General features: G+C 39.9%; 1 protein-coding gene across 2 annotated transcripts in view; it reads right to left on the reverse strand.

Annotated features, from left to right (window-relative positions):
- TESK2 (testis associated actin remodelling kinase 2) overlaps positions 1-14,754 on the reverse strand; it is a 75,819-nt gene that overhangs the window by 32,488 nt on the left and 28,577 nt on the right. For both annotated transcript variants that reach the window (XM_082765683.1, XM_082765682.1), the window contains exon 4: positions 9,888-9,936. In XM_082765683.1, the coding sequence (XP_082621809.1) occupies positions 9,888-9,936 (49 nt within the window). The remainder of the gene's footprint in view (positions 1-9,887; positions 9,937-14,754) is intronic.

The raw sequence follows: 14,754 nt of genomic DNA on the forward strand, positions 1-14,754 counted from the left end.
CTCTAGGTCTTTGATCACTGAAAGCCAACCATCTTGTCTGGCTGCATTCATGAAAAAAGTAAATAGCTATTGGATGCAGGAAAAAAAAAAAAAAAAAAAAAAAGGAACACCACCAAACTTAAATAAAGTCCTTTACATGTATTTCAAGAACCTGACTTATGACATTTAAACACTCAAAATTGCCAAACTACAGATCAAACAGACGTAGCTGAAACTCCTGCGGAGGCCTGTTACAATTCTGCTGGAGAAAGAATGAAAGGGTCAGGCACACCACGCATGCCACAACATCAGGGTACACGAGTATGAAGTGGAGATGGAATTTAAGGCAGAACACTACATTTCCTGCCTCCTATCACTGAAAGCCAGGCCCCCTCGTGTGATTTTAAATGGACTTTATTGGTATGTGCAGAACATCAAGCTGTGTTTCGGACTGAACTCTTTTTTTCCTTCTAACTAATTCACAAAAATATTCGGTTCCCAAGGAAAATAATATAAACAAAGTAAAGAATATGTACTTTGTCTTCTGTGAAATAACTTTGCAGTCTCAGAGGTTTTTTTTGTGTTACAAAATAATTCATGGACTCAAAGTTAGTGCATAAGGTTTAAGCAGTGTGATATTTTCCAAATACCAGCACAACCCTCCCTTGTCTACAAACTTTAACATCTTACTTTGAGCAGTCTAGTAATTAATTTACTTATTTCATATACCACGTTCAGATTTAATTTTGCACCCACTGGCACATGCAGAGGAGCTGGGATTGCTTTTAACTTTTATCAGTAGAATTTTTTCTTCTTCTTTTTCATGCAACCTTTCCAAAAATATAGTTGAGGCAGACACCCGTCCCCCCCAACAGCATCGTTGGTCAATCTACCATCCTCCAGTTAATACTGCATAAGGTTACGGTTGCTTATACAGCTACCCGTACTTCTTGACGAGGATCAATGGCACAGGAATGGGTCTCTTCAATTCTGCAAGCTGGGAAGTGTCAGATACATTAAGCCTTTCACATGTGAATCTCTCAAGTTGAAGAGAGACACACTGTACTCCTCTTAACAGGATGAATCCATGGGAAAAAGGAGCCAGCTTTGAACATGAAACAATATGATGCCTTGCACAGCACAGGGAAAGTATGAGGTAGAGCTGGTCAACAAGCATCAATCCACATTGGCTGAATGCACTCTCGGCAACTTTTTATAAATTAAACTGAGAGCCTAAGTAAACTGTTACAGCAAAACTGAAACTGACAGTCTACATACATGTACCATGACGACTGAAAAACTAAGACCGAATATAGCTCATGTGTTGATAAGTGTTTTTAAAATTCTGTTGTGAGCAATCAAAAGAGATGAAGGGAGCTGCGCCTGCACTACAGTAAGTTTATAAAGAAACCTTCATCTGAAAAGGATTAAAGATATACTAGAAATTGTTTTGCAAGCTGTATAGGAACAAGCAAAAGCACAAGGTCTACACTGTCCTGAACAAAGTTATTGAAATAACAGATTTTATTTACATACATACAAGTACCTAACAGTCAGATTTAGATTTTTTTAATTTTTGGTCACAGTAACTTAAGGAAAAGTTAACAATGATACTTTGATAGAAGAAATCTGAAGCATATCCAAAGGCTTCGGACTTCAAAAATATAGGGTCTTTAAAGTTTCAAAAAGATATTGCTAGAGACTTGGTTTGCCATGCTATAAACATTCATCTCAGAACATAAACAGTAACTTCCTAACTTTTTGGCTCTAAGAGAGGTCCCCGTTACCTATGTCTGTTTCCTTTCAGCAAGGCAGCTGCTGAATGACAAAAGTGATGCCTTCAGTTCTTCCTAACTTATTACTGGTGTCCACACACAAAGAAGTAGGAAGCACAGTCAGTGGACCCATCTTTCTGTACACATTGTGTTTCTGGGGGCTTTTTTAACTGAGGAAGATTGAGCCCATATTCACAGGCCATACATACTGGTTATACAGGCCATAACCAGTATGCAGGCACATAGTAACAGAGATTTTGCAACTTTTAGGTTCACTTGAACTCTCTCCCCGAAGTGAAAAGTAAAATACTCCAGTTCTGTATTTTTAAAAATAGATGATAGTAAATGAACAAGACATTTCAAGGCACCTATGAGTTTGTAGCATTTTTTCTTCAGTGAGATAACGAGTGCTGTTTCTCAAGAACAGAAACCTAAAGCACCATGCAGACAGAACAGTCCTAACAGACGTTGTGTGATGCAGGCATTCTATTTCTGTGCTGGAAAAAAAAAAAAAAAAAAGTTGCAACAAAAAGGAATGATTTCTCACCTTATATATTACAGACTAGCCTTGTCTTCCTAACACTAGAGTTATTTCCTGATCTGCTTTAACCTCTGCTTGTGCTGCCATGACCCTTACTCTTCTCCTCAGGTTCTACAGTGAACTTCTCATAGAGTCCCCAGTCATTAGGGGAGAATACAACTACTTCTGTATCAGACAAGGTTACCATTACTTTTCTCTACAGGTCAAATCCCCGAGGCCCAGATGAATGGTTTTCTCTTGACCTCGAAGCTGGCATACACAAGGCCCGACTCTTAATGACTCCTGTAGGGGAAAAGCTAATGAACCCAAACAACTAAATTAACAGAGGAAATAACACAGATGTGTGCTGCCTGCACTTCAAGTCCTACACCAAAAGGAGCAAAAGAATCAAGCAAGTAATATCCAAAGGTTCTCTAGTTTTACAGCATGTAACCATTCCTGTCATTAGAGCATACCTTCCTGGAACTGAATACATTTAGTTCTGATACTAAATCCAGGAGGGGTATAAAGTAACCGTAGTTTAACAGAGGACCTGATGCCTCTGAAATTCTTTCTGTTAAGGCTAAGTTTACATGTCTGGTGCTTGGGTTTTATAAATGCAAAGGCCCAGATTGCCTCTGCACGTTGCATTTTTGAGCACTGGCCTCATTACAGCCCCACTGTAACAACTCATCTTCCCATTCATACAGGAAAGGCTGTAAAATGAAGCTGAAGCTACAATGAATGCTACAAAAAGAATCTGAACTAAGGACAAAAAGAAAAAGGCATGTAAGCAGAGATTTATTACAGTATTAATCCACAGGTCACGCTATTCATTGGTTGAGAGATCACAAGGATCAATTTAATCTGCAGAATTTCACACATACTTAGAGTTCTTACAAAGTTTAAACAACAGACCTTCTGCAGCATCCGAGACCTAGGAGACTTTTAATGCCAGCTGCTGGCTGCTGAACGTCAGCTGGAAGATACCCTTTGGCATCACAGCATGTTAATCCTTTTTACAGAAAAAGGAAATTTTGAAGTAAATCCCACCTTTATACACTACTCTGTATCAAGATTCATTCCTCCAAAAACAAAGGCTCTTAGAAGTAACAGGTATACTCTCAAAGCTCTCCAAGAGAAAGCCTCACGGTTGCTTACTTCATTCCTCCAGAAAGTCACCACAGTTGCCAGTTCCATGCAACCACGAAGTAACGTGACACAGTGCCTGAAACCTCCAATACACTCAAGATGTTTTATGTATGCACGAGACCAAACTAGACCAGAGCTAGAGATCAAATCCGGGGAGAGACACAGGACCAGAACATCTCTATAGCTTCCCCGCCCCCTGCTTTTCTTGTTCACCTTCTTGAGTTTTCTTTTTTCAATACTACCGTCAGAAGTAGCAGGTGCCTTGACATTAAGGAACATTTCAATAAGCATGGGTAGCTAATAAAAAACACAAGATATTAAGGAATACAAGGTGATCTGGAGCTTTTTATCAGTATGGATTGTCTGTGCAGTCTCTTCAGTGCTGAGACTGAGTACCACATATGAAGTAACAGAATTCTTCCATTATTTGCAAAGAACGCATGCCAGCAGCAGATTCCTCTCTCAAATAGTTTGGGCAGCTACTAAAAATAACTTTACAGACTACATGCAAAAATATATTTAGAGCTCTATTTACTCTGCCTTGCTGTATGATGTTATTATTGTTTTCCAACAGCATTAGGAGTATTTTATTTTATTTTATTTTTCTTATTGCCACCTTTAACACACCTTTCACCTTCTCTTCAGTTATCTCAAAGCCCGGGCTAACCAACTGATCACTGCAGCTATTCCCTTGTTTGAGGGACAACCACCAGAGCCTTCTTATCAATAATAAGAGCTGGAAAAGAGGCGATACCTAAACAGGCAGCAACTCCTGTGCAGTACAGAATATTTGCAGAATGACTGTTAAGAGGAAATAGAGCTCTGAAGACACCAAGTTCTCTTGGGTTGATGGGCTAGCCTACTGTGAACACCAAAACAGTTAAATATTTGTAGTGCTACAGGAGAAAAACTGAAGCTATCCAAATAATACAAGTCACACTCGTGTAATAACACCAGGGATTTAGCATGTGTTACAGGACGTGGTGTGAGGAGGAAGCAGGGAAGGAATGGTGTTCCTGGGCTTTTTAAAACTCTGAGTGTCCAGTTGCTATCTGGAAGGAGTTGTATGCCCATGATAGTTGCTGTAAAGGTTTAGAAGAGGAAACCTAAGTGATGTCTACCTGTTTTTTCCCATTCTAGGGCCAAGGGCTTTCCACAGAAAGGTGCCTAAGAACTGAGGGAGGAAAAAAGAGGAAAGGAATAGGGAGAAGCTTCAATAAAACCTCACTAATGATAGACTCTGCTTGTGAAAGCTGTATGCCAGAAGGACCTTTCCTCTTAAAGAATTTATCTTCCTCCCTTGTAGAAGGATAACAGCACAATTTTAACAATTCTAAGAATTTTAAGCTATTAATATCTTCCCAATCATCGCCAAAAGCCAAAAATACTACAAAGAGAAGGTCTCCAACAGCCTGAAACCACTCACTGCATTTACATTTTGCCTAAACTACTGCTATCAGGAGGAAAAGCAGGGAAGGAAAGTTTTCAGCTATCACAGAGGAACTTTTGAAAAAAATCTCTTCCAAAGCCACAGGCTTTCATTAATACGAGTTTCAGAGTGCAAAAGGACACCGTGCTAGGAAGAAAAAAGTGTTTTTCCAACTGCTACATAACAGCATTCTTGTCTCTAAACAATTAATTGTGGTTGATGGTAAAAACAGCAGTGCCAGATTCAATAAGCCATTACAGACATGTCAAAATCGTCCAATAGCAATTATCTTGCCCAAGATGAAAATTAACATGTCTGGAAGGATTTCCGTAGTAAATTTTTTTCCCAGGGTTTCCAACATGGCTATAAAAAATTAATTGAGCTGAAAACGTGCACTAGTTCAAAGAATTCCTTTGGATTCACTTTTTAAAAGGGCTGAAGCAGCAGTCAAGATATTTTTCTTACAGTGCTTTTTAGCACCCACATCTCCAGCATGCATCAGTGCAGGCATCACCACTCTGAGCACGCAGGAAGCATTTCAGGCTTCAGGGCACCTTCATGCATGTCTGCACTCAGCATCTGTGCGATGAGATGTGTGAAGCAGTTGATAAGGACTCACCAAACGTGGCTGCAGAAGCCACTGAAGGAGCTGGGTGCACAGAAAGATGCCACTGAAGGAGCTGGCCTTGCCCTTTATAGCTATTTCAGAGTTATCCAAATGCCACGTGTACAGCTTCTTAAAACCAAGGCTGCTCAAGTATAATCTTGGATCCATGAAACACCTAAAATCACACCAGGCACTTGGGGTGGGATCAGAAGGACTGACTGGGTAGTACACCAACAAGGAGAAAGACAAAGGCTGCCAGAGAGGCAAGCTGGGCAGACAGCACCTCCAGCTACTGGCTGAAAGAACATCGCCCAGCCCTCCACCGCTGAGCACGTGCTGCTATCGCACTGCCACAGCCCTGTCCTCAGCCTGAGAAAGCTCCAGTGCCTGTCAGATCTTGCCCAGGGCACGTAAAGCTATAACTTCAAATTGTGGCAGCAGAGAATCTGTACACTTTTTCTTTTTAAGCTATCAACCGATATGAATAATAGCCATAAAACTTCTGTAGCCACAATCAGCTATTGTTTGCAAAGCACTGCAATTGCAAGATAACCCAATCACCACGTAACTCTCCCTTCCTCATCTTTTTTTACACGCAGGTGTCAAGGCTTTCATTTCCTCCAAGAAGGAATTATCAAGCTGTACAACTCTTCCTGTACACACACATCCATCAAGTTATACCAAGATTTTAGCCTGACCTCTTGGCAATTCAGATAAATTTACTTAACAGAGTTCAATGAATAATTTAAGATTAGGAAAGAGTTATTGAGTGGCTAGATGCTAGACTGTATGCTACATTACTGCCTTCCATGTAATAGCATAGGCCTATACAGCATGTAAAACAAAGAAATCTGTGTGCACATTTCTTTGCCACTCCAGCAGTGGCTCATACCTGATCTCTGAAAGTTCAGCAGCATCTCACGCTAACTGACGCCAGAGCCTGTGCTTCTGTGCAAGTCTCCCAAGATCTGAGGATGCTGTGTGCCCGGAATGGAAGCTAATGGAGTTGCCAGATTAGGAAGGTGGTCAGAAAACAGAGAGGTTTGACAGAGAGACTGGAACTAGGCTGGAGATGTATGTGAGTACATGCATGCAGTAAGCACTGCAGATTCACATAGCTTCAGAACCAAACCACCTGCCACAGATTAGTTGAATACTAAGCAACACCCAGTCCCCAGTCTTATGCAAAGTGAGCACAGCAAATCCATGCCCACCAGCTCAAAGCTAGTGAGACAGCCTAACACTCAGCAACTCATCTGAGCTGTACACCTATTGAAGCCTCTACCTCACCTTCCTTAAAACATTTACGTGCAAGGAGAGAGGCCCATGCCAGCTTAAATCATTCTGTGACTCTGAGAATAGATATTAAACTACTTGAGAAAAATATGCCATAGTTTCTGGCCTGAGTAAAGCTTCAAAACAATACTGACTTTTCAAAACTGTTAGAATTGTAAATTTAAAACAAGGCCAAGGTTCTAGTGCAACCTATAAACAATTCCATTCTTTTAGTGAAAAAAATCAAAACAAAACAGACAGAAACTGCATCTTGAGTAATGGTTTTAAAACCAAAAGCCACTTAAGACAGAGGACAATTAAAACAATATAAAATGCTGGCAACAGGGAAAAAACCCAAAGCCTACATACCACTGACATCTTCCTCAAGCGAAAAACCTGCTTGGCATGCTCACTGTGTTTAGCTTTCCGTGTGTTTAAATACACAAGAGGAGAAATCAGTGACACTTCAGGCTGCCTTCCAATAGTGAAGTACTACATGCTACTAATGTATTCCTTTAATTGACTAAAATTCTTCGAGGCCCCTCTAACACCATTTATGACTGTTGCCCTGCCTTCTAGTAGTATGGGGATTGTTAAGCACAAGCCATCTAAATCCATTCACCAAGTATTTGCCACAAGAGTTCAATTTCTTATACCACTGAAACTTATGTACAAATAAACATGATTTCCCATCTCCCTCCCAGATATAAGCTCTAAGTGATGCTGTATCCCTTCTACTTAGAAATACCATCAACCACACTAGCAAAACACAACTTTTCTTACTAAGCACATTCCACGTCTACAAGTGGTAATTAAGCTCCTTTCAGGACAGGTCCAGCATAGGCTAGCAAGAGAAAGGATTCTCCTTGCAGTGACTCAGATGACTACTAAGGAACAGGCTGATGAATCAAGAGTTTCACCTCCAAAGAAGTGAAACCTTGGCAGAAGCTCTCCGAGTGCTAGTAGTGTCAGGCTACTATCAATTATGTTGAGCACTGGAAGCTAGGAGACCACCTTTTTGGACCACAAGCTGAGAAAATCCACAAAGACAGTGGGTAACTCGTTTATCCTCCTGGGCTATATTTGAACTGGTGACTCACCAAGCGTGTCTTACTTGTTATTCCTTCAGCTGGCCATTTCACCTCCTTCCTCTAACCTCCAGAAGTCATCAGCACACAATTATTACTCTCTACACACAAACACCAAGATGAAAAAGGCCTCTACAGTCAGCAGAAATGACTGATCTTACCACCTGGGACATACTCAGCTCTGGAGTTTTAAAAGCTCTGTAAAACCAAAGAACAACGATTGTATTGGACAAAACATGTGGATTCCCTACAACATGAAGTTACGATGGCCTTCAGTTGCAACTTTTCCTATAGAAAGCATTAAATGTCCACCTTGGTCCACACAAGCAAAGCAGTAATCACTACGTGTATTTTTATAACCTGCTCCTAAAGCCATTCTGTTTCTCAAAATTTTGCAGGGGCCTTCTTCAGCCTGAAACTTTTCCTCTTTGGTCTCAAAATAATGTTTCAGGAATCTCTTCTCTTATTCTGAATTATAACTATAAAAAAAAAGTTATATAACTATAAAAAGTTATTCTTTGAAGCCTTTCTTGGATTTGTTTGCTTGCCAAGAACTCAAAAATAGCTGAAGAAAGCAGGCAGCTACAAGATAGTTCTCCATGAGGAAGCATGTTGTGCTGAAGCTTCATTTTCTTGGTTTTCTGGGTGGGGAGGGATGTTTAAACGGCAAGTGACATGAAGAAAAAACAACACGCTGAAGAGGATCTGCAGATATTTAGTAAAAATGAAGCATTATAGAGCCCCACCTCTTCTAGGATATGTTATGGGACAGGAAAGACCTGAAATCTCCCTGTTTTAACTGATCAGAGGTCCACAAGAAATTAGCAATAATGTTAGCAAAACCTGCTTGCAGGACTCAATCAGCCACACAATGCCAAATCTTGAAGAATTTTTCTTTTCTGAGCACGGGGTAGGGAAGGGAAGAAAAGGAAAATAGGCGAGGGGTAGTTTATTTGGTATCAAAGGATTCCTCATATACACGCTGTACCTTAAAATCTCTGAGAGCGTCTTTACCTCGCTTACACTAGAAATGCAGCCACCAGTAGCTAGGACTATCATTGCTGAATTGTCACCACAGAGGTGAAGAAATTCACCGCCCACATATGCTCGCCTTTGCCTCAGAGTTGCACATGACAGCTGCAGGAAGCGAAGGCCACACAGTACCATCCTGATGACTCTTCCAATCCTACAGTAATTCTTTGGCAAGTGTACTGGGAACCCATTTTAATTGTTAATTAATAATATAGATGTTACCACAACGTTTAAGTAGAAGAAAGGGTCAAACTTTTATTGAGCAGCTCCTACAAAATAAGACTAAGTAATAAACATGAGATTTACAAAACATGAACGTCTCTTCAATCTCTACTCAAACTAAAACAGCAGAATACACTTTTTATGGATTTTGACACAAAAAAAGGTAAACACTATTCCTAGCAAGAAAACACTCCCTTCTGTTTTTTTTCCCAAGGGGGAGGATTTAAATGCACAATTGAGTGAAATTTGGTGGGAAGACTCACATGAACTGAAATCTCAGTTTCTCATTTGATAAATGGACCTTGGCAGGGTACATGGGCAATGGAATAGTTCCTCTGTATGGAACCCAGATTAAGCTCAGATGTTCATGTTATTGCCAATAAAAAGATGGCAAGGACTGAACGCATTAATATCACCCAGCTGAAACATCCCTGATTCACCTGTGAAATGCACATGCAAGCAGAGTATACATGAGAGTTAAATGCAAAGCAATGTCTCACACAAGTATTACTTAGGGGCGCCTCAGTGGTAAGCCACATCTCTTATTTAGAATAGTATCAGTGGAATTTTGTTCCCACTGATTTTTTTTTCGTTTTAATGAGAGCTTCTAATGATAAAAGACATTCCAGGGCTATAAGCAAAGTACAGTTCTGAGGCCTGATGCTGCAACCTTCCCACCACATAGCAAGCAGCACGTGATTAACTAACGAGTCCCTGTGAAGGACACAGACTCTAGGTGAAGAGCAGCTGCAGAATCTGGCCTGAGAACAGTTTCATATTGAGTATGTATATCATTAAATAGTCTTACCTCAGTAAGTGCATGCAGCTGTCCTTGATGCACACAGACACCCATAAACCTACAAGAAACAAGAAAAGAAAAGTGGTTTGGGCTTTTTTCCCCCCCTCTATTTTTATTTTGCTTTGTTTTTAAAAACGAAACTAAGAAAATAAAAAGTACTGGCTATGCCAAGAAAGAAGGGAAAAAAACAGCCTCTCAGACAATGCATACCTCAAGGGTGATTATTTAAAAGTCTCAGCACAAAACAAAATCATGTGCCTACACTACAATAAGCAGTTCCAAGAGAGCACAGAAGACAGCTCAAACAAGATGGGAAGTTAGTGATTTGACTATAAGCAAAGGACAGCATATAATGTTTTATGCAGAAAGGAAGAGCCTCAGAGAGCTCCCTGTTTTAAGGAAGCCAAGTTATCCAGTGTTGGTCTGCACAAACAGCAAATTACTTCCCTTTGCATTTTGCTGATTAAGCATAAAAATGTTCCTTTCTGTCCCATTCCTAACCACTCGAGAATATGAGAGCACGTGCGTGCAGCGTACTTTTATTCTCCATTCCTCCCACCCCCTTTTATTTTCAACACTTCCATGGAAGCAAGTTTCAATGATACCCTGTGTACACACTTACCACTACATTTCCTACACTGCACGAGGTTCAGACTCCTGCAGTTAACAATAATGACTGTCACCCTTGATTTTTCTGCACAGTGACAGAGAAATTGCCATATATTTAAACAGAGGAACAACTGCAAGCTCATTTCTTACTACCATACAAGCTGAACCTATAAGTGACAAAATGCAAATTAACAGTAAGCATCTCGCATGAGAAAGTTCAGCACAACCTAACCCGTGTGCACTTCAGAGCCCTCCTGCCACAGTTACGGTTTTGGTCATTTTTGGACTAACCAATTTTCAGTTTCACTATCTAGACTTTGGTCTCAACAAGGAGAAACACATCTGTTACTTCCACAATACTTAGAAATTTCCGCTTTACAAGCAAGGTGTAGAAATGCGTGATTTCGTTAAATATGACAGAGGAATTGTGTGGATTGAAGGAAAAGGTCCTTTTATATCCTCAAAACCTTGCGAATTTAAAACCAAAATGCTGCAAGACATGCAGTACTAGTTAAGCTAAGCTGCTTTTGGACAAATGAATGATCCTTACTGTTCTCTCATCTAACAGCTGACTAGTAAATTACAAGCAGCCAAAGAAATAATATAGATAAGGTTCTTTGGATAAGCTGAACTGTGGAAATCTGTTTTTATAACCAAAAAGAGAAGCAGGACTTGTACTTTGAAGTCTATTGCTTGCTTTCACCTCAAATAATATCTTCCCCAAATTAAATATGCAAATTTCTACTTGAAAGTGAAATTACAACTCCTGGTGCTTAATGAAGAGCAACAAGGCACAACAAAGTGTTGAGGGAAAGGGTGAGATGGGTTTAGATACACTATCTACACAAAACATTGCTGATCCTGAGTTTCATTTCATACAGTAACTGCACATGAACAATTTTGTAAACCTGTTTACAGATTAAGCTTCCTAAAACTAGGAAATCCAGGCCCCTCCAAAGCAAAAATCTGTTTCTACCTTCATGTATTCTGAGTCTTTTAAAGCATGGTGTTAACAGTTTATTCACAACCAAAAGCAGAAAAAAAAAGATACCAGTTCCACTATTAGACAAATTTCAAGTGTTTTCTCTTCTATGAAACATGTTAATGACAAAGGTTACTCCATCACTGCAATATTTTCATTCAACAATTAAGACAAAAATAATATTGTTTCCATCGGTATATCAACTCTTCCTAATTTAAAAGTAACATAATATAACTTTATAAAGGAATTCATTCTATTTGACCTAATTTATGAATTTAAATGCAATGAAAAACTTATCAAAAATTTGGTAAAATTAAATTTCTCATCTTTACCAGACAGGATAAATAATACTGTCATCAAAATCCTAGTAGAACTTTTTCTGATGACCTGTTTTGGTCAAAGGAAGCCTCAATGGAAACATATTCATTACCTTTGTGAACCTACACTTAAGGCAGAAAAGATACGTTGGCTCAAGTTACTCAGAGTTCACAAATACTTAAACATCTCGGTTTTCTACTGGGAAGCAGACACACGTTTCTGACTTTACATCAGATAGTAAAACAAAGCTCAATATCACGATTGCATGAAAAATGAAGGACAGATACATTCATAAAACCCACATCTTTAGAAGTTATTAGCCAGGAAAAGAGAAACCAGATACGCTGATAAAGACAGAATTAATGAGTTTACAGCAACATACTGAAACCATTAAAACACCGTGTCGAGAATCTCAGTTTTCCTACTCTGGGAAATAGATTGATAGAACAGACCTCTAGCGATCCAAATTCCTGGAAAACTTCTCCTTAACTGCTCTATCAAGCAATAATAAGCCTCCTGGTTAAGCTAAGTACTGCTACAAAATACTCTTGGAAAGCTTTTTCACTAAAAGGTAATATTCAAAGCAGCAGCTACCAGGAAATACAATTACCAAGTAAGGTTTAACATAAGATTCCCATTTCTGAGCTCGTCCCAGGTGAGATTCCAAGTTCTGCGGGTAGGAAGCTGACATGCTGGCCTGGTGCAGCTGAGATTATTCCTGTTGGCTAGACGCGCTGTCTCCAGAGCCAAGATGTGCTTGTAGGTGAACTTCAGCATGCTGTCTTGTCGGCCAAGGGTTACGCTTCCTATAAACATTTCTCGTTGGAAGCAGCCTCAATGAGCCAGCTCTCCGCAGAAGAGGAGATCATTTGCAGATATAAGGAAGCTTATTTTCAAGACAGAACATCTGGCCTTATCAGAGAAGCTGAATCACTTCCAAAGTCATAACTAGCAGTTGGAAAAGTTCCCCCAGAAGCTGCAAATGTATGAGGGATGCTATTCGAGTCCGCCCTAAGTACAGTGCAGAACATTTCCACCATGAAAAGCTTTCTAACAAGTGTCAGTGATGTTCCCATGCTGCAAAACTCTGCTTCTGAAAGCCAGGTTATGCCTCAATCTGCAGTACCTGTCCTCCTAGACAGCAGGAAGAAAATATTCTGGACTTCTTTTTTTAGTCTGTTAGGGCAGTTACCAAAGTGCTTCCAGCTCAGTCAGACTGCAAGGGAGAAAACTCTAGACAGATGAGGGACAAAAAAAACTCAGTAGCCTCAGTGTCCAACCTTTGCCTCCTTGGGAAATCAAATAAAACTAATATCCAGATTAAACAGCCGTTAAGGATATCTAGACATTGAACATGTGCTTTCCATTAAAAGAACTTCACTGAGCCATGTACCTGCTCTGTGGATAAACCTAGGTCAGCGACAGTCCGACATAATAAACTGATGCCCTCTGAAATCCACTGATGCTTAGGTGAAAGAATTCAGGGGGTTCAGGATAACATTAAAAGTAACAAACAAACCAGACACAATAATGCAAAAATCTCTCATACAAGCTCGGTATTATAAAAAGAAACGAGGTCAAGAGGCAGATGCTTACTTCACTACACTATTGATGAAGGAAGAGTAAGTAAGAATATAAAGTATGCATTAAAACCTTCCTTAATGTTTTATGCACCATTTTAGTCACCAAGTATATTTCAAGTTTTCTACACTTGAATTGTGATTTAAGACAGAGATAAGGCGTTCCATCTATTACACACAACACAGGCTCTCTTTTATTGTGTACAACATTTCTAAAATTCTCTTTTGTGATACCTGCATCACATAGAGAGAATAAAAATATTTTTTTCCTTTCTGTTACACTGCTGTTTGATACAAGACAAATGATGCTCGAAGACAAAAGCCATTCTTCTACCTGTTGGAACAAAGTTGATCACAATTTCACAAAAAGGAGGGTTTGATAAGGGAAAATTGCATCAGAAAAGGGTATTGTTTTCCCAGGAGACTAGATTTGTCTGAAAGTAGCTGACAGAAAATTCTCCTTGACACAAGTCTGCATAATATACACACTACCTTCTTATTTTGTTTTGTTTGCGTGCGTGCACAGAAAGTAGATTTAATCAATGAGTCAATCTGTCTGCACGCTCACTGCCAAACGCAGTGAGCAATATCTCCAAGTGCTCCCACGAGAGCACTTTAGCCATGAGCTAAGGCTTTCTGCATACAGACTGTTTTAAATGAAGTCCCTAAGGTACAGCTTAAATAAAGAAGCATTTTTTCACGAAAACAGTAGTGATATTAAAAACTGAAATTCTATCTCAAAATTGAAGATATGCTAATTTAAGAGACAGCACAGGGGACACAATCTGTGTTAGCACAGCACTTCGTTTCTGACAATGAGGAAAACACACCTGTAAGACATTATCAGAATGTAAAGGTATAGTACCAGAATGAAAAGGTATCAGGTCTCCTAGTCTGGAGCCTAGGAGACAAGGGCAGATTTCTGGAGTCCTTTCCAGCTCTTTCCTTCTTTTGATTTAGGTAAGAACTCATGACCACAGAGCAGCAGCAGCATTCAGAGAAGCAGCAATGTGCTGAAAAACATTTACAAACATACATCAGCCTTGGTAGTAGATCTAACTCAAGCCTGCACTCTAAGTGGGACACAAACGAATAAGGAAGTAAAGAAATGCTCCAAACCTCTGGTTCCCCTACCTCCAGCTATTACAGCTGTATCATGCATCAGCCACTCCATATTAACGTGGCTATAGTAAATATCACATGGTGCAAACCAGAACTCCAGCTCGCTCTTCCATTCCTGCTCTAACCATCTGTTTTGAGGTAAGATGTGATAAGCCAGGCTGCCAGAAAGCAGCACATCCCCACGCCGAGGGGAAGGAGAGGTGTTGAGCAGAGACAGAAAAGCTTTTTAGTCCTCCAGCTTGCATGCAGGAATGAGATGGAGAGA

This window comes from Aythya marila, assembly GCF_965140915.1.
Source record: "Aythya marila genome assembly, chromosome: 8".
In the NCBI taxonomy this organism is placed as follows: domain Eukaryota; kingdom Metazoa; phylum Chordata; class Aves; order Anseriformes; family Anatidae; genus Aythya; species Aythya marila.